A 26,469-nucleotide genomic window follows, 5' to 3' on the forward strand; every position below is an offset into this window, starting at 1 on the left:
ATGTTGTTTATTTAAACCTTTCTTAGAGCTTTGACTTGCTAATTACACTTTTAGCTAATCTTCTGTAGTGTTTTCCAGGTGAGTGATGAAATGGTGGTAGAGCTGATTGAGAAGAACTTGGATACACCACAGTGTAAGAATGGATTCCTGCTAGATGGCTTTCCACGTACTGTGAAGCAGGCAGAAATGGTAATTGAAAATGGTATTGTTTATAGTACTGCATTGCCCTACGAGCCCTTAAAGAATTTTGTATTAACTTTTTTAGACCTACTGAAAGTCACAAAAGATTGAGGGCATCCAACACTAAGCCTGATCATGCTGACATCTACACTCCCACAGAGACAACTTGCAGTTGGTAGATAAATTCACCAGCATGTCTTCAGGGGTATGGGAGGAAAACTCGACGATCCTGAGTAAAACCCAGACTGGTTAGAACACTATGTGTTCAGTGCAGCATTTGACACTGCCAAACATGACATTCTGCTGTCCAGAATGGAGAACATTCTGGGTAACTTGGCACTGCCCTCTAGTGATTTAAGTTCTATCTGACAGATAGGCAAGGTTTTTTTAGTCTTGACAATAACACGTCATCCTCAGTACTAGTCACATAAGGAGGTCCTCAGGGCTGTGGCCCTTTGCTCTTCTGCATCTATATGCTTCCCCTTGGCCATATTACACATAGCTTTGGACTGGGTTATCATTTTATGCAGATGATACTCCACTCCATTTCAATGTTAAAAGTGTATCTTCATCAGAGCTTTCTCAGCTCACAAACTTGCTTTAGTTAAGTTAAAACCTGGATGGAGATTAACTATTTAAAATTAAATTGCAACAAAGCTAAACTCCTGAAAACTAGCACTAAAGCCCAACTTAAGAAAATGAGCTCCTTTACAATCACTCTTGACATTGGTCTCATCCAACCTTCTTATGCAATGGGTCTTGGTGACATTTTTGATTCCTCCTTTTCTTATTCCACCCACATAAACTGCATTTGAAACTTTCATACTTCCAACTCCATAACAAATCTTGTGTTTGCTCACCTTTTCTAATGCTGAAAAGCTTGTGGGATGCGATTAAAAGCATGGACATCAATTATTGTAACTCCCTTCTGGCAGGTGCTGCTTTCTAACCTTCTATCACAGCTCCAGTTTATTCAAAGCTCTGCTGCAAGAGTCCTTACATAGACCAGCAACAGCAAGCACATACTGTATGTGGTGTATGAAGGTGATCATACAGAAGCAATAGAGTGGTGTTTTGGAAAGTGGGTAAATTGAAGGAAAAAAATAGTGTAAGATAAAAGCAAATTAACTGTATTTCCTGTTGTACTTCAATTACACAACAAACACAGTAAGAGTTCTAGAATGGGTTATTAGCATTCAGCAGAAACCGAGTGAGACCCAATCCATATTTGGAATGGACACTGACTGTAATTGAGCTGTATTTATGTAATCTTATTATGCTTTTTATATTTTGGCTTTTTTCAGTTAGATGATTTAATGGAGAAAAGAACAGAGAAGTTGGATTCAGTGATTGAATTTAAAGTTGAAGATTCTCTGCTTCTGCGCAGAATCTGTGGTCGGTAAGTGTCTTGAAATTTTTTTTAATATACAAAACACAATATGCAGATTTAATTTTCTAGAAGTAATATTGCTTCTAATATGACGTGCAAGGCAAAAAGTATTTTATCTTGCCTCCAATTTGAAATAAGTGCATTTCTTTAAAAATTTGGAGGAATATTTCGGACAAAAATAAATAAATGCACAAATAAATAAAAGTACTCTGAAATGTGAGCATAAATAAATGTGTCACAAAATATGTTTTTTGTTGCTTTATTTATTTATTTATTTAATTTTGTCTGTAACGTTCCTCAAAACCATCATGAAATACAATTGAAATAAAACTCACTTTCACTCGTTAAAGTTGAGAGGGTGGGCTCTAACATGCCCTCTAGTTATTGATTGGTGAATCGATAGCACAAGAATTAATTAGAAAAATGCTTACTACTGCCGATGAAATGGATTCTGCTGAAGATATTACGTATTTCAGAGAGAGAGAATCGAAGATTTATTGGAAGAAATTGCAATGTTAGCGGCCCTTTTAGACTCCGGTATAGATTAAACTATTTTTGAAAATATCGAAGAACTGGTGGAAAGGACTCGACAACACTCCAGTTTAGGTGATGCAGTTCCCTGCTCTGGATGTCCATTCTTTGACTTTCCAGCTGAGTCAATTAAACATCTTTTGTTATGCATTTTAAAAGTACGACTGATTTACAGATCATCTATATGGTGTATCAGAGAAGACGATCACAAAGCAAATGAGACAGTTTGGCTGTATTAGTTTAGGTACTTTGACCTGGAATGCCCAAAGCAGCGCCAACTAATATTTTGAACTGAGTATTTGACCCTTGTTTTACGAGTATAAAGTCAGGTGCATATTCGCAGCTGCTTTTTCAAACAACTTTACATCTCTGATCAGTGGCAAACATTGTAACAATATTGCAATTTCTTCCAATAAATCTTCAATTCTCTCTCTGAAATACATAATATATTTGGCAGAATCCATTTCATCAGCAGTAGTAAGCATTTTTCAAATTAATTCTTGTGCTGTCGATTCACCAATCGATAACTAGAGGGTGTGTTAGAATCCACCCTTTCAACCTTGACGAGTGAAAGTGACAGTTTTATTTCAAGTCGTATTTCATGATGGTTTGGAGGAATGTTACGGACAAAAATAAATAAATAAGCAACAAAAAACATATTTTGTGACACATTTATTTATGTTCTCATTTCATGACGTATTTATTTAGGCATTCATATCATGACGCATTTATTTATTTATTCTCACATTTCACAGTACAGTAGAACCTCGGTTCACGACCATAATTCGTTCCAAAACACTGGTCGTAACCAGAACCAAAGCAATTTCCCCCATAGGATTGTATGTAAATACAATTAATCCGTTCCAGACTGTATGAGCTGTATGTAAATATATTTTTTTTAATTTTTTTAGCACAAATATAGTTAATTAAACCATAGAATGCACAGCGTAATAGTAAACTACAGTAAATGTAAAAACAATGAATAACACTGAGAACCTTGAACAACAGAGAAAACTAACACTGCAATAGTTTGCGCTATAGCACTACCAACCGCTGGCTAAAAGCAATTTTTTAATGAGTTTTAAGCACAGGGAAAATAACCAACATTTGAAAAAATCCACAATTTAATAAAGCACCAAGAAAAATAATGTTGCAACAATGCATGCCACAAACCGATTGCTGGAAACAGAAGTGAAAACAAAATCAAGCCCAGTGCATTCTTTAACTGCCTTCCTACCTTAATGCGTCCAAGCTCTGTCTCGCGCTGCCTGTGCGTCTGCATCTCGCGCTGCCTGTGCGTCTGCATCTCGCGCTGCCTGTGCGTCTGCATCTCGCGCTGCCTGTGCGTCTGCATCTCGCGCTGCCTGTGCGTCTGCATCTCGCGCTGCCTGTGTGTGTGTGTGTCGCGCTCTCTCTCATGCTGCCTCTCTGTGTGTGGTGCTCTCTCGCGCGCCGCCTGTGTGTCGTGCTCTCTCGCGCCGCCTGTGTGTCGTGCTCTCTCGCGCCGCCTGTGTGTCGTGCTCTCTCGCGCCGCCTGTGTGTCGTGCTCTCTCGCGCCGCCTGTGTGTCGTGCTCTCTCGCGCCGCCTGTGTGTCGTGCTCTCTCGCGCCGCCTGTGTGTCGTGCTCTCTCGCTTGCTGCACAGGGAGAGACTGAACATGTACAAACCGAAAGGGAAACTGGCTTGTTCGTATACCGAGTGTGTGGTCGTGAACCGAGGCAAAAGTTTGGAGAACGTTTTAGTCGTAAACAGAGTTGTACGTGTACCGAGAAGCTAGTGAACCGAGGTTCCACTGTACTTTTATTTATTTGCGCATTTATTTATTTCATTTTGTCCGAAATATTCCTCCATAGCAGTACAGTCCCACTCTCCAGAAATAACCACCTATCTGCCGCAGCCAGGTGTTACTTTGGTGTCGACATTGGTCTTGTACAGCTGCTTGGATCCTCAACACTGAGGATTCAGCGAGCCAGGCCACCCTCGGGGGAATTGCGCCACGTGACAGTAGTGCCGTAACTGACGTTCCCTCATAATGCAGGTAATGTGCCTCATTTGGGACTCTGTGAACAACCGCTTATTTGACACAAAGTCAAACTAGTTGTACCAAAGGATTGTCCAAAGAGACATAGTACAGAAGGAGTCCAGTCTGCGTCTCGGGTCACTGGATAATGTCCATGTCTCACAACCATATAGCAAGATAGGAAGCACTAGGACTCTAAAAACTTGGACCTTTGTCCTTTTGCATAGATAGCGGGAGCGCCACACACCCCTTACCCACGACCTCATGACCCCATTTACATACTGTGACCATGAGTGCTTAAAAACCAGAACAGATAATTTTTTATTAGGTTTTGCATTCTATAAATAAGGATTATTATATTATTATAATATAAATATTTAGTGAGATGACAATGTAAATTATTATTCACAATTTTCTGTTTTCTACCTCATACCAAAGATGGCTTCTGTAAGTGTAAGAAAAATACGGTCAAGTTCTTTTAGTTGTAGTAAGCTAGTAAAGCAGTTTGTGTCCCAGTTGTTATAGTAATGCTTTTTTTGTGACAAATATTATAACTCTATCTTTTTCTAGGCAGAGTTTCTTGCTCTTTGTTCTTTGTAAGAATACCCTTTCTGGAATTTGTCTAATACTGGGGCCATGTTATATGATCAGAAGTGTTGTGTTTCTCCTTGGTAATTACCTAGTTGGACAGGTAATTGGACCACCTGATGCCTTCTGGTTTCCTGCTGTAACATGTCAATTGGCCAGTGGTTCTGTTCTCCTCTTGGAGAGAAGACAGAACAAAATGCATCAAGCTGTGTTTGAGAATGCTTGGAGTTCTTTCTTTTCCCCTATCCATTTCCCTGTGCTCCTGGATTGGTTGTCACGGGGCACTGGAGTGAACTATAGCAATACATAAACAACACACCTCAAGTTAGAAAGAGACAGTATTAAAAAAATGATATTTGTTTAACAAAGTGCCGTAGCTAGGGAATAAAATAAGCACCAGTATTCAAAATTATATAAATTGCCTGTTAATTTACAGTATTACCGGGATACAGTTTCTACCCTGAAGAACAATTATAGAACACGCTGCCTCAGCCATGTGCACAGTCTATTTGATCTTCGTCCATTTGGCAATTTCTTCATAGCCTTTCCTGCACAAACCTTGAGGTTCAGAAACCGTTTCATCCCATGAGCTATAAACACACTCAGTCGGTCCATCAAGTGCTCCTGGTAGAACTGTTTGTACTTATTACAATTACTTCACTGTAAACTTGCACTACAGTTGTAATATTGCACCACCTGAGCCCCTTTATGAACCATTTGCACAATCTGCACTATATGTGCATGTATATTGTACTAATGATTTCATATTGTATATTTTTCATTTTTTTATTATTTTATCATTTTATAGAAAAATAAGTTTATGGAGGATTTGCATATTGAATGTCATTGTACGATGCAATAACAATAATGGAATTCAATTCAATTGAAGAGAATACGTATTTACAGATGATGATGATTTAATTTAAATAATGTATACTGTTATTAATGAAACTTTTAGGTATGGTGGCGCAGCAGTAGAAATAAGCAGGTGCCCCATCCAGGGATTGGTCCTGCCTCGCGCTACATGCATGCTGGGACTGGATGGATAGATGGACAGAATAAATAAACATGTACTATGAAGATATTTCAGTGTACTTTAAAAGTTTTGAAGAATTGAGATTTTAAGCTTACAGATGGCTTGATATTTATTAAAGAGCTTATTGTGTAGCAATTGGTTACATGGAGAAAGAAAAGGAAGGACAGGAATTAAGGGTTGGTTTGTTTGAAGGAGATGGTACTGCTGCAATAAATTATTCCATCGAGAGTCGCACACGACCCAGCAAGCATCTTGTGGGAGGCAGGAACAATCTCTGGACGGAGGACCAGCTCATCCCTACCACTGCGGCACCGTGCCCCCATGTTTATTACATACTTTAATTCATTTCATCATGAAAATGATATCAAGTATACATCTTGTTTAGAGAGCTGTGATATCATGAATGTAATGTTTGCTCTGTCCTGTCGGCATAAGAGAAAGCCTGTTTAAGAAGCACGTAGTGATTCGTACACAGAGTACATAAAAGAACACGCTACTTTAGTTACAATAGGACTTGAGAAACTCTATTAAATTTAATATTGATTTTAAGATTAAGTTTACAACATTCTACTTTAATGACAAAATAAACTACGAGAATAAAGTGGACATTTCAACCTTTTCTCCCCACTGTGTCCCTTTTTTCTTTTCTCTGTACCCTAATACACTTCCATATGACACTCAGACGGTGATCTACGACTCGCCTTTTCACATTGACTTTGATACCCGACCTCTTTTTATTTCGGCACTATGCGACTTTCTGAACTTTAACTTCCAAGTTTCTGTGCCACTCTGTATCACTTGGTCAACTGCCTTTTGTTGTTTATACCATTACTTAAGCCAACAAATGCATTTGCTGAAATTCTTTTTTTCCCCACGTGCTTTTACCATTGTCTTTTAACTAAACACTGAACGGGAAAGGTGATAGTTATATTGATATGCATATTAAAATATGCAAAATTACGGGAGGAGTCGGGGTGGGAAAGCAGGCATGTGCGTTACTTTTCACGCTGACCCGGATTTATGGAGCTGAAGTGCTTGGAAATTGGCTTACGCACAGTTTTGTGCGTCTGAATTTTATTGTGTGTACACACATTTCCACTTTTGACCGTAAGCCATGTTTTAGTTCTATGTATTCCATTATGCAGGAGGCCCATGGATATTTGGCAATACCATAAGGCTTGTTCAGCACACCAGAAGTTTTAAAATAATTTTTTAATAACATTTTTTGTATTGCTACACATTAAGTTGGTTTTGGAGGAGTGCCATCATTGGTTTCAGGGTGCTTTTCATGAATTTGTGATATTAACAGATCATAAAAATCTGATCTGCTAAAAAATTTAATTCATGTCAATCCTACAATGTTTCAACTCAATTTGGTGCTTGTAGAGCCAGAACGTACTGTATTATTCCTTCTTGTAAAATCTTGGAGGTGATAATGGTGGATATTCCTGAATATCTGTGTGCAGATTTGGGAAAGGCATGGTCTTCTCACCCCCCTCCCTCTGTGGCTGTTTGTTTGTTCCAGTGGATGAACTTCTCAAAGTATTGGAATTGGGTCATTCTTCCCTATTTTTGGATCATTCTGGCATTTCAAGACCTTGGAATTTATGAACCAATACTTTTGGTGGCCGGGTATAACAAGTAGGGTTATAGACAGGTTCCAGTTGCTGCACTGTAGCAGTCCTTTCTGTGCATTTTTCCATAGAGAAGTAAAGCAAAGTGACTCCTTTTTTGGCTAACTAAAAAGATTGCAATATGCAGACTTTCAAGGCAACTCGGGCCCTTCAGGCAAGATGTACAATGTTTCATTATCTTAGTTTTTGGCACTGTTGCAATCTTGTAAAAATTTGGAGTCTATGTTTATGTCACACGGCATCTCAAGCTCATGTATGATTGGTAGCCTGGTCAAGTTCTGTATGGAGTTTGCATGTTCTCCGCTTGTGTATGTGGACTGGGCGTGAGTAACTGCAGAAGATTACAAGTTTACAACTGGATATTGGAAGTGTGTCATTAAGCTCTTTCAATTTTCAATATTTACTTTGCCCCCTGCTTGCTTTGCTCGCCAACCCCCCGGCCTGCACTACACGCCAATTTGCGTATCTGCTGCTCACGTATGTTGATTTCACTTTCACCAAACAACAAATCTTTTAATTCTTGCAGATACGCCTCTTCATTGGGAAGAAACACTACTTCTCCCTGATGGCAACACAAATTAGATGATCTACAAGTCTCCGACTTAAAGTTTAAATCTGAAATATATATTCAATCTCATTTTGCTGTTCCATTATTTCACTGAGTAATAATTTCCGTTTGTTTGTGCTAATGTGATCTTTACTATAATTTTTTTTAAACTTTCAAATTTTAGTACTTTTCATTATCTCTAACCTGCTCTGCATATGTATCGTGCCAATGTTTTTGAATACCACATTCTACTTTATCATAAACTCTTTGTCCTTTATTTCCGGCCCCAGGCGTGGTTAAATCTCTTGGTACAAAGTCTCGTCTCATGGGACATGAGACATTTTCTCTCTGAAAAAGTCATATCTCGTCGGAGGCTAAAAAGTCTTGTCTTGTCCCAGGATTTTTTTATTATAATAGAGAGATTTATTGCTACTTGTGCTGTGATATAAATTACATTCATCCATTTTAAGGTCACAGTGAGCTACCCAGATAGATGGGATGCCAGACCTTTGCAGGGCTGAATCACTCACACATAACAAAGCAGAAAAGAGATTAAGCAAGGATGCTGTGGCAATCCAGTAGCAGAAACCTAAAAATGAAGTATCAGGTTAATTTTAATCCAGTTTTCTATATTGTATAATATTTTGAAACAAGGTGACCTAGTGGTGAAGTGCTTAGAATTTTTACCTCGGAGCTTCAGGGTCTCAGGTTTAATTCTTAGCCTTGTTATAGATGCTTTGTTTGTGTGAATGTGTCTAGTAAAATGCAGGGGCTCCTTAGAGGCGTTCTCTGAGCCCTATGCCACAGGCATTGGTAGTTCATGTTTTCTGAAACATTTTTGTGAGTAAAGTTTCTTCTATGCATGTAACCAGCAAAACAGCAAATGGGAAGACATACTTTAATACTTGTATAGCACATGTAACAGTAAGGCATTAGCAGATACAGACAGAACATTTTTAAAATGTTAATTGCATATTGCTAATGGCGAGAAAATTTGAGAAGTCAGTATAGCAGACATACAGTATGTGCCATACATGTACTTCTAGCAATTCTCTATTCAGTATACATGTCAATATGTTCATTTTTATTTCTGTTATTGCTGTTAACACGGTTCATGTAGTGATTTCAACAGAGTTTCAAAAAAATATCCAGAGTAATAATTCCCTTAGAAAAGTGCACTTTCAAAGTTTGGAAATTAGTAGATGATATAGTTAGCATCAGCACCATGGGTGGATCTACTATAATTTTTCTTAAACCTATTGCAGCTTAAATTAGCATATATTACCATAGAGCACTAGTTTTTTATTTGTCAAATTTTTGATTACACTGGAAGCCTTGAACTGTCACATTATCATGAGACAACTGAGCTCTGCCTCAGTCAAATTGTATGTCTCTTGCATTAAGTTGACTGGTTTGCTAGATAAATGATACTCAGTATGACAGCATTAAATAAAACTGTATTTTTACACTTGCAGAACAGTGTTCATATTAACATTTTTGGTAAGCAAATGGAACTTGTATAATATACACATAATGTAATTGCTAAAAATTAAAACTAAGTGAAAATTGAAACTTAAAAATATCTTAAAACTGGAAAAAAAAACCCTGGGAGAGTTTGGAGGAGGGTCATACTCAGAGCAGATCAGTAGCATCATACCTATAAATCTGCCTTTCAGAACCACCGTTGTCTAGAAGTAAATGACCCCAATAGACCAAATGGGGACATTTTCTTTTCTGCTCCATGCAAGAGTGTAAATAAAGTGTTGAGAGCTTGCTTAGCGTGGATTTTTATTTACTCAATAAGAGAAGAAAGTCTGTAAGACAATATCTGTGCTTGTGGCTTGCCTACATTGGTGATGAAACAATTTTATTCATATATATTCATTCCAAAATTTCCAGATATCCATATGGCTTCAGTGGTAATGATTTGAAGGACAAAGCAAATCTCTCCAGTGTAACATATGTAGTACATTAATGGAGGGGTCTAATACCAGGTAGCATTGCTGCTAAAACAGAATACTTAAATCTCTGAAAAACAATTAAACAAATACTAAACTTGTTTAGTTCATTGGGTTTTTGTAATCATAAATCTTTCCACAAGGGAAAATATCACAAACCTGATAGTAATTTTCTGATAAGCCTAATTTGAGAAGTGTGGTTACAAAACTAGTTTTAAAGAGTTTATGTCAAATAAAATATCCCACATAATCTTCATATTCTCTAACATGTGTCACTGTTAGCATTTTTATTTTTTAGGATTATTTTTAAAGCTAGTTATGGTTATTCTTAGTCTGTCAGCAAACTATGTTATAGATTTCTTCATTTATGCTGCTGCACTTTATTTGAATAGATGTGAGGGGAAAAAAGGGAAGCACTTTAAAGTCTTTTATTGTTTACAAATTGATGTAACACTAACTATGCAACCCGTCTAAGTTGGGATGAAATATAAATAATTAACATTGAACTCTGCATTAATGTTTACAATGCACCATGCAATGTGTATGTCCTATTATATGCCAAGTGGTTTGGGATGCGTAAAAGTAGAGTTAATGTTTGTGATGCACCATCTATTGCTTTGATGACTGCAATGAATTTTATTACTAAAAATGTTGTGATGCACCATCTTTTGGAATGACAGAGAAATAGCAAATGGGTAGACAGACAGACACAAGACGCTTATACTTGTATTAAGATGAATGAAATGTGGCAGTTTTTCATTTCAGCTGTTGTACTATATACATAATTTTTTTTTCATGGCAAAAGGAAGAACTTGAAACATGTTTGTGCATTATTTATACTTTTACTAAACTTATTTTCATGTTGTGAATTATTGTAGCTTTTATAACAACCCCTGGTCTAAAGTTACAGGCTCTGTAATATTTTTTGTTTTGCTTTAACCCCTGGTAGACATGTGTTTATGATGTGTATTTAAAGTTGATGTGTGACATTAAGTTATGAAATATTTAACAAAAGTTTAGTGTATAGTATACATCTCCCTCCTTGTAAGCTACCGGAAATGTTTACAACTGAAAAGTATCAGCAGCTAAATGATCAAAGATCTTTGGAAAATGCAAAGTTGTATAGCATCATTGTCACAAGGCTGAGGTTTTTTGTTTTTTTTTTTTTTATTATTAATTTTAACCTAACCTGATTTATTTTTCTTCGGTTATATTCTTGTATAAAAGTGCACTTGTTTTCTTATACTTGTACCTTTTGTGAAAGTGTTTATTTGACATTTGAACTTCAGGCTTCACACATTATACACTTCATGTCAAAATGTTGTCATTAGTACTCTAACATGGAAAAAGCTTCTGTTTTAGCTATGTATTCAACATTTCTTGCCTCGCATTTCCTGTCACCCTACATTTACCCAGATCGTTGTAGACACGAAACACACCTGAAATGCATGTGTTCCAAATAACGATATATTATTTACCCTATACAACTCCAGGTACCTCACATCCAGATAAATAGACTTGAGCTGGGAGACTTTTTTGTCCAACTTGAGCTGCAGCAGTGGAGGGATGGGGTAGCAGGGTGCTTGCTGCTTGTGCTAATTTACACATTTGCAAAACAAAAGACGCTGATAGAGAGGTGCAAAGGAATTTAAGGTGGCCCAGGATTACGACTTTTGTCATAGGCTTCAGGGATTCTATTGTTAAAGAATCTTGTCCATGTCTCGTGTATGTATATTTGCCTTTACTTTTCATTGGGTAAATAAATGATAATTCTGAAAATCTTTTTTTAACTATGACTTTTACAATTAAAAGGGGCAAGACTTATCAGGAATATCATTTCCCTGTTAAAATGATTCATTCTGTTAAAAAAAAAAAAAAGTGTGTTTTATTTATATCATTATGATTACAAAATGTGATTATTGTTGCTTGTGTTGGAAGACTGATTTCATCTTTCTTGTCTCTCCCACCATGCAATCGCATAACAAAGACTTATTCACACATCCAGTGGACGCTCCTATCATGAGGAATTCAATCCACCTAAGGTTGCTATGAAGGATGATGTAAGTATATTGGATATATACACATATTGGATTTTAGGTATTTTTTAAATATTTTACCTTTACAGCATAGCTTAAAAATTACGTCAAAATGTCATAGATTTCCAGTGTATGGCCATTTTTCATTAATGAAAATATTTCCTGTCCTTTTATTAAATCGGCAACAACCACATTAAATGGCAACAATGTAAGTTTTTTCTGTTTTGTGTATATTTTCACAAATCATGTAATGGTATCCTTGTAATTACCAATGAAATATGAGCAGGATACCTTGTTAACCAATCATCAAACAATGATGCTAAATAGCAGAATGAGTACTTTTCTCCATTTAAATAGGCTAAATAACTAATTGCATGATCGCAAACGTGTGATGCCAATTAAAGAAAACGGCTAGTTTGAAAAATCACTCTAATAAATGTGTCCAGGCCATTTTAGAATAACCAATATTTGATATCTTTTAACACTTGCTTTACTTTACTCAATACCTATCAAAGGCATGCAGGTATATATGGGACAATTGCTTTTCCTTTGATCACTTTTAAGGAGACAAACACCATTTTTTCAATGAACCGCAAGGATACCAACAGATTAGTCCATGTCTGTAGATGGTTCACTGAGTGTGAGACTTCTAAACCAATCTAATGTCTCATGAAGGAGGAGCTCAATGTAGCGTTGGTGATTTAAATAGTTAAGAGCAAACCTGTAGTTACAATGGATTAACCCTCTATGGCTAAAAACTCTTAACAAAAAAACCCTAGTTAAACGTACATTTGTATTGTATTTACAGAGAATGTAAATTGTAAATTATATAACTAATCATAACCAATTGCTTGAGGAGAACTGTTTATTTGACCAGATTATTATACTTATACTATTCACTTTTACCACTAGTACATTGCCGACACAGCTGTCTGTGGTTTCTCACAGTTGTTCACAGTTACGAAAATATAGTTGGATTAAATACTAGTCTGAAAGAACTGGCAGTTATGTTTGAGAAAAAAATTAACCGTAAACAGCTAAACAGTGTGTCGTCACACCCAGTAAAAAGAAGGTTAAAGGAGCTCCCATTAAGTGATATTTTTGCTGTTGATAATGAAGAACCACAGGAGAAGCAGATTTCTGAAGTCAATACGCCCAAATCAGTAAATGTGCCTAATGAAACTGACACCGTTCCAACAGAATCGCATACCACAGGCAAGGCTCCACAGCATACAATTTCTGATTGCATGTCTAAATAAATAAAGTTAGCATTACTGTCTAACTCTAAATGCCAAAACATGCCATACTAGAACACACAGACTACCTGCTGACAGGTGCAGAAGTCCCATTGAGAGCTACAGGAATCATTTGTTGTGCATCAAAATATATGGTTAAGGGTCCCATCTTTTTTTGTCCATGTCATATTTATTTGTGTTATTAATTGAAATATTCTACTGAATTAAAACTCCAATGCAAAGTCTGATTTTTGTTAAATACAGAAAAAAACAATGATTTGTGAAAATTACATATGTCAGTTTTGAAGTTATGTCAGATACAATTGTTCCTTTTTTGTGTGTCTGGTGTATGTTTGTGTATATAGATATAGATATGTTGATATGAAAATCAGTAACTTTGTATTCTTGAGCTCTTGAATTAACAGCTATTTTATTTCCTCTCTGCTTTTTGACAAGTTTTTTTCTCTTCCTCTATCTTTCAATACATGTGTGAATTTATTTTGAATATTTTTTTCTAATACATTAACTAACAGGCCAACTTGTTATAAGTGAAGACAAGTATTCTGGAGAGGCTGTAAAGAACAATTGTATAATTTTGTAACTGATATTTGTCCTGTTACTAATAGTGTCATGTTGGATTTCTTTTTTAAATCCTTGGGGTAAAAATTATTGTTGGCACTAAAATTCTATTACACAAGTTATTTAAGAAATTATTGTATTCTTTAATTGAAAGGAAGCTTTCCTGTCCACTTCCCATTCGTGCATTTAATGGTGTTAGTAAATGTTTTGTCTTGTTTTTGTTATTATATTTTCTTTTCTTACTATACTATTTAAATTTAAGGTTAATCACAGGCATGCTTGCTTGTTCTAAACTAACCTTAATGAATTCTTGTCAAGTTTTTAAAGTTTTGGACATATCCTCTAAGACAGAATTTATTATCCTATTCTGCTCTCCTATTGATTTTTCGATTATACTTAAAATCTAAGACAGAGTTTCTTTTACTTTCATTTCTCTACTTTTTCTCTGGGGTATTCATGCTTTCATTTTATTTGTATAGTGCATAGTGCTGTTCAAAGCTGAAAGTGTTAAAAAAATGAATTTGTCCTAAATCAGACTATTATGCACTTGATAATAGTGTAAAAAATGTCACAAAATCACACAACAAAAATGGCAAGATATGTCCACTTAGCCAAATTATGACTTGAGGCTCAAAGAAAGACAATTAAGCCTATACACTGCTTAAGTTGTATTTTTTTTTGTACTATTGATTAGACTAATGTCTAATATTAGTATATTTCTCACACTGAAGGCAATATTTGCCTCTTAACGTTTGCATTGTAAAAATGAGCAGCTAAAAATTTCCATCTGTATTGGTAAAATTAAGCAACTGCATTAAAAAACAATGGAAAAACTAATACAACCTCACATCGACATTTTTTTGAAAAGAGATGCAACAGTGGTCATACCTGGAAATGCTTTGTGTTTGAGGCAGGGGAATATCGGTATGCAATTGCATGTTGCAGTTGTGTTGCAAAAACACACACACAGGCTTTTGTCATTGCCACTTTTATACTGTTAAGTAGTTAGTACGGAAATAGATTTATGTGTGCATTAAGAAAGAAATTATGTGACCAATCATATAAGGTATAATTATAGAGGAGACAAAATGATGGCAAGATGAACCACTTTTTAATAAACCTTGCATGCACTCACTGCAATGCATACAAGACTGTGTAAATGCTTAATACATTTGTGCAATTTTTTTTTTTTAACCACCCTAATGTTTGTTAGAATAACACTAAAATATGGCGAATGTAGTGAAAACACAAACAGTATGTCATATATTTGAAAAGTATTTTGGCAAATGTACAGGTTGAACAATAACAATGTCTTATCAGTTATTGGTGTTGAGTAATGTAACTTTCAGAAGTGATTTAGTTAAAAAAAGGTAACTGAATGTTTTATAGTTTTGAACATATCCTGTAAGAGAGAATTTGCATGCACTTCTTGTAATGAATTACAAGCTACAGAATCATATATAGTGTTTTCACTCACAAGTTCAAAACCATTTGCTGTTTTTTATAGTAGGGAGCTCATCTTGGATTTCTTTGAAGCACAATTTGTTTTGGCTAGCAAATTGATTTGGGAGCATTAAACACAGATCAGACAGTTCAGCTCCTTTCCTTCTCAATTTAAAACCATTTTATTAATGTGATTTTAATATCTGACACTTGGAAATTATATAACAACATTGTGATTGGATTTTTACTATGTTCTGTATACATGATGTTTAATGTTCTTTCTTAGTCAAAGTAATAACACTTTACCGGAGTTTTATTGCACATTATGGGCAATTTATCATTCCACATTTCACAATGGTAACCATCGATTCTTACTAACGTGAGTGTGAAAAGGTACAGAACTTTCACTTTGAGTCTCACAGGATCCTAGTCCTAATGCTCACCTCTAATGCACATCTTCATTTACTAAAACCCTGATTTTTTTCCATATACTATGTACTCCTCCAACCTCAACCCTGCTAAAAAAATTGCTGCATTAACTTTTCAGAGCATCTGTTGTCCAAAGGAGAAGGAGGAAAACAAATCTTCAGTAGAATCGGGCATAATGGTACAGGCTCATGATGCAGCAGAGTTGTGCAGAGAAAATGTATTAGCAGCGGAGAAAGCCTAATTCCATTAACCCTGAAGACAGATATGAGCAGTAGATTAAAAAATAACAAGAAAGATGAAATTGAAAATTTTGAGCAAAGAAATTGGATCTTATGGAGCCCCAACTATCATACTTGTTCCCCAGTCTTAAGCACTTCTTTAAAAAATATTGCACTGCAGGAATGCCAACTTGAAACTGACCCATCACATTTTTCCACATTTAGAAATATCTGAAGGGCATATAAAACAAGGCCATGTATGTAAGTTGCTCTATTTTCAAAAATACCAAAAGGAAGGCCACATAAAGGAAGGCCTGTAATAAGCAGTACACAAGTGTAAATGTAATTTAAATTATAATATAAAATATATAAATTTATAATATAAAATCTTTTGTTGAATTGTGATTTTTACTATTACTGAAAGCATTGTTTTGTTTTATTTACTGGAAAGAAATTACTTTTTATAAAAATCAAGTAAATGTGACAAAACAAAACATAATGCAAGGACATGTTATTAAATTAAATGGGCAGAAAACACATAACCATGTTAAAAAAAAAAAAAAAGGTTAATTGTACTATGCACATTATAGCACTACATTTTGTACAATTCCTTGGAAAAAAGTCTAAATGCAGGGTACCTATCGATATGTTAGTGGGACCTTTTGCGATAGGTGAAAATCTGCGAAGTAGAAATCATATGTTTGTATGGTTATTTTTATATATTTTAAGCCCTTAGAAACTCTCCCACACTGTTTATAAATATTCTCCGCACAGTTATACAGTAACCCTTGTTTATCGCGGTTAATCGGCTCCAGACAGATAAATGAATTTCCACGAAGTAGGATTCTTTATTTATAAATTTTTATTCATAAATATTTTTGCAGTTAGAGCATAAAAACCTGTTTATGACTTTCTAAATACGTTTCTTAACATCATTAGAGCCCTCTAGACGTGAAATAACAACCTTTAGTCAAAAGTTTAAACTGTGCTCCATGACAAGACAGAGATGACAGTTCTTTCTCACAATTAAAAGAATGCAAACATATCTTCCTCTTCAAAGGACTGCCGTCAGGAGCAGAGAATGTCAGAGAGAGAGAGAGAGAGAAAAGTAAACAAAAATCAATAGGGCTGTTGGGCTTTTAAGTAAACGAAGCACCGCGATAAAGCCGCCGCAATGAAGGGATCAATGTGAAGGTAGTCTTTTCAGCGTTTTTTAGAGGAGCGTCCGTATCTTCTAAGTAAACAGCCCCTCTGCTCACACCCCCTCCGTCGGGCGCAGAGAAAATCAAACAATCAAAAATCAATACGGGCTGTTAGAGCTTTGAAATGTGCGAAACACCACGCAGGAAGCATATTGTATATCATTGAGGAGTTTTATTTAATATGTAATACGTGCTCTGATTGGGTAGCTTCTCAGCCATCCGCCAATAGCGTCCCTTGTATGAAATCAACTGGGCAAAAAAAAACTGAGGAAGCATTTACCATAAATTAAGACCCATTGTCCGCAGAAATCCGCGAACCAGCGAAAAATCCGTGATATATATTTAGATATGCTTACATTTAAAATCTGCAATGGAGTGAAGCCGCGAAAGTCGAAGCGCGATATAGCGAGGTATCACTGTATATATGTGTATGTGTGTGTATATATGTGTGTGTGTATATATATATATATATATATATATATATATATATATATATATATATATATATATATATATATATATATATATATATATATATATATATATATATATATATATATAGTGTTCATCCTGAGTACCGCTATTTTTGGAAGGAATGTGCTCACAAGCTCTTTATGAGGTACCAAACTTCAGGCTAATAACATTTTAAAGAAAGGGTAATCTTTTTTTCATAGTTTTTGTAAGTGTCCATGAAATTAAATTAAGGTCTCCTCCCTTGGCATGCTTTTTGCCAGTGTACTGTTTGACACATTTGTTACATTAACTTATCTCATTTGTTTAAAAAAAATAAATCATTTGCTGAAAAAATTTATTGAAGACTAACTTTTGGATACAGTTGTCCTGCGTTGTGATTACCAGGGGCCTCATGTATAACGCCGTGCGTAGAACTCGCACTATAACATGGCGTAAGCACAAAAGCCAAAATGTGCTTACGCACAGAAAAATCCAGATGCAGGAATCTGTGCGTACTCCAACTTCCACGTTCTTCCGCTACATAAATCCCAATCAGCGTGAAAACTAACGCTCGTGCACGTGCTTTAGGTAACGCCCCAACTCCTCCCAGAATTACGCCTCTTTGAATATGCAAATCAATATAAATCACCCTTAAGCTCAGCCTTCTGTGAAAAGACAATGGGAAAAGCACGGGGGGAAATATAACGATTTCAGCGAATACCAAGTGGAGGCAAAGGAAAAATATACTATTTGTTTAATTAAACAGTGGTATAATCAACAAAAGGAAGTTGATTGAGTGACATAGCGTGTAGGAGAAACTTGAAAGCTCAGATATCAGTCGCTGTGAAAAGGCGAGTCGTAGCCTACCGTCTGAGTGTCATATGAAAGCTTTTTAGGGTACAGAGAAAAAAAGGCACAGTGGGGAAAAAAAGCACGAAATGTCAACTTCAATCTCGAAATTTCCACTTTAATCACGTAGTTTATTTTGTCATTAAAGTAGAACATCATAAACGTCATCTTAAAATAATTTACTTAACCAGTTTCTCAAATCACATCGTAATTAAAGTAGCACATTAAATGATTTGTTTTGTATTTGATCTTCTATGTGATCTATGTGTGTGAATCACTACTTGCTTCTTAAACCGGCTCTCTTCCTCTGACTGTACACATAATCCATTACATTCGTGATATTACAGCTCTCTGAATAACTAAAATACTGAGATGTATACGTGATATCATTAAGAGTTAAAGCACGTTATTAAACATGGGTTTTACAGCGCAGCGATTGTGCACGACCATCGATGAAATTATTTATTGCAGCAGTATCAGGGCGGCTCTAGGTTTATGGTGGCACTGGGCAGAAAAAGAATCGGTGGCTCCTTCGCCCGCCAATGTCAGCGAGGTAGCTTATGCACGGCGGATGGGCACATCCGTTGCAGACACTAGCGCCTCGTGCTCATGACACAAGCATTTAACTTTTGTTGAAATTTGCCGCTGCATTTTTAGCTGTGTCGCTATTTTCTCTTTCTGTTTTATATTCAATATGTATTGACGTGGCGCCCATGCAGTTCTTGCTTTTCTTTCTCCAAGTAACCGATTGCCACACAATCAGCTCTGTAATAGATGTTAAGCCATCTGTAAACTTAGAGCACTGATTCTTTAAAAAGTTTAAGGAACATTGAAATATCTTCGTAGTACATGTTTAATTATTCTATCCTTCACACCAGTCCCAGTGAAGAATATAGATTATTTAAATGAAGTTAAAGTTTTACCTGTATAATATAATAAACATATTTTGCTGCATTTCATCTTAAAAATGATATTGTCATCATATGTAAATACGCACTTTATAAAGTGGCTCAGGTTGTGCAATATTATAACTGTAGTACAAGTTTACAGTGAGGTGATTGTACTTATAAGTACAAACAGTTCTACAAGGAGCAGTGATTGAGTGCGTTTATAGTTCTTGGGATGAAACTTTTTCTGAACCTCGAGGTCCGTACAGGAAAGGCTTTAAAAAGTTTTGCCGTGGCTGAGGTAGCGTGTGCCTGATGCTGTATACCGATAATTCTCTTTCCGATCAGCTGCTGCTGTGATTCACACTCGGATACAGTGATATAAATACTCCGAGTGCTGCAGTGAGAGTAATATGGAAAAAGATGATCCGCTGTGGCAACTCCTAACGGGAGCAGCTGAAAGAAGAAGGTGCAGTGAGAGTAACAATGCTAAAGCAGTTATGGTATTTGGAATACTATGGCTATTCCCTGGACCATTATATTGTTACAAGTTAATTACAATCAGATGCGTTACAATAATAAACAATATGCGGTTAGTTTCAGTGTATTTATAAAGCCGCGTCAGGAAAATAATGAGTAACCACACAGGAACAGTAGCACTGCTTTGACGCTGGGTGCCGCCAGTCTGCAAAACCGAGCGGAGAACTTGCGTACGACAAGGCATGAGGTACCGTGGAAAAGTGCATGGCTTTACACCAAGTGTAGGTTTTATACATCGCGATTTGAACGTGGAAAAGTTCTTATGCAACATTTCTGTGCGTACGCACCGTTTATACATGAGGCCCCAGGTGACTGACTTTGTTTCCCCAAATCAACCCTACAAAAATCTATTTGCCTCTCATACTTTAAAAATATGTCTGTTGGCCTAAAGTGAATGATATAGTGTGTATGTTCTGATGTCTCTTCAGTGTTTGGTGGTTATCTTGTGAGATTACCCTTTTTTCTTGCCCTTTTTACTTTTGCCTTTTTTGATAAGTTTCCTTTGTGCATATTTTGTTACTAAAATATGTGTAAGTAAAATGTGCATGTCATTTTGCTGCTGTAACATCCTGAAAAACAATGGCACAAGTACATACATCGCTTTAGGTCTCAGTTTGTAATTTACATGCTGTTTACGATACAGAAATTATTCATATTAGTATGTTGTAATAGTCCAGGGGCCTTATGTATAAACGGTGCGTACGCACAGAAATGTTGCGTAAGAACTTTTCCACGTTCAAATCGCGATGTATAAAACCTACACTTGGCGAAAGCCACGCGACTTTTCCACGGTACCTCATACCTTGTCAGATGCAAGTTCTCCGCCGGTTTTGCAGACTGGCGGCACCCAGCGTCAAAGCAGTTCTACTGTTCCTGTGTGGTTACACCTTATTTTCCTGACGCGGCTTTATAAATACACCGAAACTAACCGCATATTCTTTATTAGTGTAACGCATCTGATTGTAATTAACTTGTAACAATATAATGGTCCAGGGAATAGCCATAGTATTCCAAATACCATAACTGCTTTAGCATTGTTACTCTCACTACTTCTTCTTCTTCTTTCAGCTCCTCCCATTAGGAGATGCCACAGCGGATCATCTTTTTCCATATTACTCTCACTGCACCACTCGGAGTATTTATATCACTGTATCTTGAGTGTGAATCACAGCAGCAGCTGATCGGAAAGGGAATTATCGATATACAGCTTCAAGGACACGCTGTCTCAGCCACTGCAAAACGTTTTTAAAGCCTTTCCTGTACGGACCTCGCGGTTCAGAAACAGTTTCATCCCAAGAACTTTAAATGCATTGAATCAATTGCACCTTGTAGAACTGTTTGTACTTATAAGTACAATCACCTCACTGTAAACTTGCACTACAGTTATAATATCGCACAACCTGAGCCACTTTATAAAGTGCGTATTTACATATGATGACAATATCATTTTTAAGATGAAATGCAGCAAAATATGTTATTAAATTATACAGATAAAACTTTAACTTCATTTAAATAATCTATATTCTTCACTGGGAGTGTCGTTAAGGATAGAATAATTAAACATGTTTAAAGAACATTGAAATATCTTTGTAGTACGTTTTGAAGAATCGGCGCTAAGCTTACAGATGGCTTAACGTCTATTACAGAGCTGATTGTATGGCGATCGGTTACTTGGGGAAAGAAAAGCACTGACTGCAGTGACGGCTACGCCAATATATATTGAATATAAAACAGTTGGAGGAAGAGGGCCGGTTTAAGAAGCAAGTAGTGATTCACACGCACAGAGCACATAAAAGATCAATTACAAAACAAAGCATTTAACGTGCTACTTTAATTACGATGTGATTTGAGAAACTGGTTAATTAATCGATTTTAAGATGAAGTTTATGATGTTCTACTTTAATAAACTACGTGATTAAAGTGGAAGTGTCGAGATTGAAGTTGACATTTCGTGCCTTTTCCCCACTGTGTGCCTTTTTTCTCTGTACCCTAATAAGCTTGCATATGACACTCAGACAGTGGGCTTACAACTCGGCTTTTCACGGCGACTTTGATATGTGACTTCTTTTTTATTTCCGGCACTGTGCGATTTTGTGAACGTGAGCATTCAAGTTTCTCCAACACGCTATGTCACTCGATCAACTTCCTTTTGTTGATTATATCACGGTTTATTTGAACAAATAGTATGTTTTTCCTTTGCCTCCACTTTGTATTCGCTGAAATTCTTATATTTTCCCCCGTGCTTTTCCCATTGTCTTTTCACAGAAGGCTGCGCTTAAGGGCGATTTATATTGATTTGCATATTCAAAGAGGCGTAATTCTGGGAGGATTTGGGGCGTTGCATAATGTGCGTGCACGAGCGTTAGTTTTCACGCTGATTGGGATTTATGTAGCGGAAGAATGTGGAAGTTGGACACTGTCTTTTTATTTTTATTTTTTATTTTTTTTTTTTTTTTTGAATTTTTGGAAGTATACCTGTGTGAAGCCAGCCCTGACACAGACAAGCAGGACATCAATTTGCCACACACACACAGTTATTTACAGAATGCAGTTTACAAACCACAGGGCATAACACAATCCTTTCTTGCCGCCATTCCTTCTGCCTCCACTCCTTCTCAGGATTAGTCCTCTTCCTCCCAACTCTGGCCGATGAATGCTGGGGACTGGGCCCTTTTTATAGGTCACCCAGAAGGACTCCAGGTGCCCAGTGAGCTTCTTCTGGCCACACTTCCAGTTGTGTTGGAAGTTTGGCCGAATGGGGACCTGAAGATGTCCATATACCCCCTGTTGGTGGCCACGGGCCTCTGCAGGGTTGACTTCCCATTTGCATGACCCGTAGCACCACTGGAAATCAGTGGGGGGGCTGCCCTCGGTTGGCCTGGGGGCGAAACAGTCCTGAAAATACTCTTCCAAAGGGTCCTTCCATACTCTGGATGTCCCGGCCGGGTAAGGGCTCCAGCCGTCCCCCAGTCTGCTTTTTTCATCTTTGTAGGTTGCTTCATGCAACAACTGGTAGAACCTCATGCTTTCCATCTGCTCATTTTTAATTGAGCAAAATGAAGAAAACTGGAATCAACCTTGCTCTACTGCTCAAGTACTCTCTTACTGGTTGTAACAAGTTTCTTGAAATTCAGGAAGTCCCCTGACAGATCTGGCACTATTGGTGTTTGCAAATTCTGCTTAAAGGTGCATTCTACAAATTAATTCCTACCTTTTTACATATTGCAGGAACCACTATAAACATTACTTTAAGTAATAACCCTATAGAAAATATCTGCAACCTTCTATGTGAGGCACTCCTACAGCTTACCTATAGCACCTTTAGCCACTGGGGTTGTACAGATTTGTATGAGTAAGTAATTCCAAATATGCAAAGTCAAATTGACTATAAAATAAAATTTAATGCACATTTTTCATTGGAGTCTGCTTCTTGGAACTTGGAAACTAGAATGAACTGTGCTCCGTTCGTAGGACTACCTGAATTAGGTATCCTGTGATTAACATACTGCACCTTTTTTATGTACTTCGAGATCGATAGGATGCTTAAACGCTTGCAGTTGGTTTAATTCACCGAATCAACACTAATAGTGCATCAAAACTTAGAGAGAATGTCATTTTTAAGTTTGTTCCCTGCAGTGTTAAGTTCCTATCCTTTAAATTAGCTAAACATATAATTTGACCAGGGGTGTCTAAACATTTCTACAAAACTGATATCTTATGCAAACAATGATAATGGGACCTGGTTTCTCTAAATATTACATCCTAATTATCCTTTTTGTTATGCTGTATAGTTTTATCATTAAACTGCAATTAAATTAACCTTTGGATTGCGCTCGGTATACTTTGTCTTATGCTTGAAGTACCAATCTTTCAATATTTTGTCAATCTATCATTTTTCATTTCTGTTTAACTGTCGTATGTGTTTTGCTTACTAGCAATTGTTTCACTCATTTTTATTATGTGTTTTTCTGTAAATATGTCTATTTTCACACTTTTTTTTTCTTCTTTAGGTGACAGGGGAACCACTGACAAGGAGGTCTGATGACAATGCTGAGACACTGCAATCTCGACTCAAGGCTTATCACACTCAGACAACACCACTAGTGCAGTACTACCAAAAACGAGGAATCCACACCCCAGTAGATGCTTCTCAGGCTCCAGATCTGGTCTTTGCAAGCATCCTTGCTGCCTTCTCACAAGCCACATGTAAAGACCTGGTTATGTTTGTTTAGTGCTCTTATTTCCTCTCTTCCAAATGTTCAATATTTCACAAGTAACTACAAATAGTTTGGTTACTATGTTGTTTGAAATCACGAAAGGAAAATAAATCACAAACTAAAATAGCCTGAAGTTTTGAAAACCAAGCTTGTTTTTGGAATATGGTACAGATAATATGTACCTAAGGTTTGTGTGGTGGTGGTTTTATTTATTTATTTTTTTTTTTTGGAAACTATATAAATAGTATATTAAGAGATGTAATGTAATTTGAGATGTGAGAGAAACGGAGTGACATCCATTAGAATATAACCCCTTATGGGCCACAGGGGTTTTTGGTGTTATTGTTCCTAAATTACATACCCAAAAATTAAATGGCATATGTAATAAAGCAGATACAAATCACTGAAAAGTAGAAAGTAGTGAGTGCAACCCTCCAATTTTTTAAAGCGAAAATATATGATTAAAAATGTTTGTTTACACCAGTATCAACTAAATAAAGCAAAAAATATTGGAGCTTTAGGGATTTCTGTCCAGAAAACTGGATTTTACGGTAAATAACCAAGACCTTTTATGTTGCAGAACCATAGAGTCAGTTTTGTTTTATGCTCCAATTTTATGCTTCGTTTCATTATACGAAGTTCAGATTGCATATCCCTTAACATTGCAAAGTTATACTGCTTGGCACATATGCGTATATATACACTGTGTGTGTGTGTGTATATATATATATTTTTTATATATATATATATATATATATATATATATATATATATATATATATATATATACACACACACACACACAGTGTATATATACACATACAGTATGTGCAATAATTGTTTTGAGAGATTGTCTATGTGCAAGAGAATACGTTTCCAAAATGGAACACAATGCCTCCAAAAGGGGGGGAAACCCATATATATATTTATATTTATTTAACACGCAAACACATACTACATATTACCCTGAAGAAAAGACATTGTAAAGCCCTAAACCTAAAATGGTAAAAGGAAAAAATCAAAACCAAAAAAAATGGTGTGGTGTTTGACACAGGGTACTGTATGTTGTAGAAGGGACAATACACAGAAAATCATTTTTTGGATTTAAGTAAGACGTTAAAGTACACAGTGCCATGTGTATATTAGTGACATATATAAGACTTGAAATATGATATCTTTTTTTTACCTCCTGCTCTGTAAAAGAACATTACCCAATAAAAACTAAGGACTGAGGGGAGTTTACCGTCACCTTTTCATAGATGTTTGTTTTACCTGACAAGCTTGGGCAGTTTTCCTTTTTTCTTTTTCTTTTTTTTCACTTGGTAAATGTTCTCTCTGTTTTATTTCAGCTGTTTGAACTCCAAGTTGTACCTGAACCCTTCCTAATGGATCTACTGTATGCTGAGCTATGTCAAGCTGAGAATACAATAGGGTCCATGGGCCCTTCTCCTTAGAAAAGCTGTGAAACCCAGCCATGTAACCAAAGGTTTTTTGACAAAGATCTCTAATCTGGATAGCAGAGGCCTGGGGTTCACACCTTTGTTTGGGAAGTGAATGACATGTTTGTTCAAGCATATTTGTAATCAACGCAATAAATTTTCTTCACATTTTGTTGAGTGGTAGTTATTTCAATATTGCAAAAATTAAACCTGAAATGATGATGTTAAAAACTAAAGTATGCAATTTTGTATAAGTGTACATAAACCAAACTTTAGCATATGATCTTTTAGCATAGATAACTTCCCTTTCCAATTAATTACCCCTTATGAACAAAAACAAGCAATTAAAGATTTTATTTTAATCAAAATATAAGGAACAGAAAACATTTTAATTCAATGAAAGGACATGAATTTTGAGACCATCTGACCAGTCCTTATAGTGAAAGGTAAGTCTGTTCAGGATACTACAGGTATTGAATTAAATATTTATTAATTAATGAAGCTGGGACTACTTATAATTGAGCTGAAAATAATGAATTATGTAACCATCAGTAAACTGGTTTTAATTACCTGGCATTGCTCAAGCATATAACAAGTTATATCATATTGATTTCTTAAATTTAAAAAATATACTACTGCATTATGAATATTTCATATTGTTTTATATTGTTCATGTAGTTTATCACGTAGTTTAATTTTTACATTTGACACTGCAATATAGTCAACATTCCAGTGCATGCTTTAAAGCAATATTTGTGGTTTTCATTTGAAAATCAGTAAGTTGCTTAGTGTGCCCACTTAGAAGAAAACAACATGCTGTACAATAAAAAAAAAAAAAAAAAAATTAACTGAAGTATGCATTAGGAATTAATTTATCTCGCCCTTAAGCCATTTTATCTTGTGCAAATTGCAGTAGCTATTGTGTTCTCTTTTAATAAGTATGTTGGTGAGTGTCAATGAAGTGTGTGGAATAATGCTGTCATTTTTATAACACTTGGCAAGAGATTCTTCACAACTTGTCTTTTGACATTTGTAACGGTCGGGGTCCACTCCACACT

The 26,469-nt window shown here is 36.1% G+C and overlaps 1 protein-coding gene across 2 annotated transcripts in view; it reads left to right on the forward strand.

Annotated features, from left to right (window-relative positions):
• ak2 (adenylate kinase 2) overlaps positions 1–25,583 on the forward strand; it is a 54,391-nt gene extending 28,808 nt beyond the window's left edge. The window contains exons 3-7 of one of the 2 annotated variants that reach the window (XM_039739530.1): positions 79–189; positions 1,485–1,579; positions 11,872–11,944; positions 23,766–23,961; positions 25,322–25,583. In XM_039739530.1, the coding sequence (XP_039595464.1) occupies positions 79–189; positions 1,485–1,579; positions 11,872–11,944; positions 23,766–23,961; positions 25,322–25,329 (483 nt within the window). In that variant the 3' untranslated portion in view covers positions 25,330–25,583. Of the gene's footprint in view, positions 1–78; positions 190–1,484; positions 1,580–11,871; positions 11,945–23,765; positions 24,201–25,321 lie in introns of those variants that run through there. The other variant, XM_039739529.1, reaches the window with a different exon arrangement.
• The last annotated feature ends 886 nt before the right edge of the window (positions 25,584–26,469 follow it).

The sequence above is a fragment of the Polypterus senegalus genome, chromosome 17 (genome assembly GCF_016835505.1).
Source record: "Polypterus senegalus isolate Bchr_013 chromosome 17, ASM1683550v1, whole genome shotgun sequence".
Taxonomy (NCBI): domain Eukaryota; kingdom Metazoa; phylum Chordata; class Cladistia; order Polypteriformes; family Polypteridae; genus Polypterus; species Polypterus senegalus.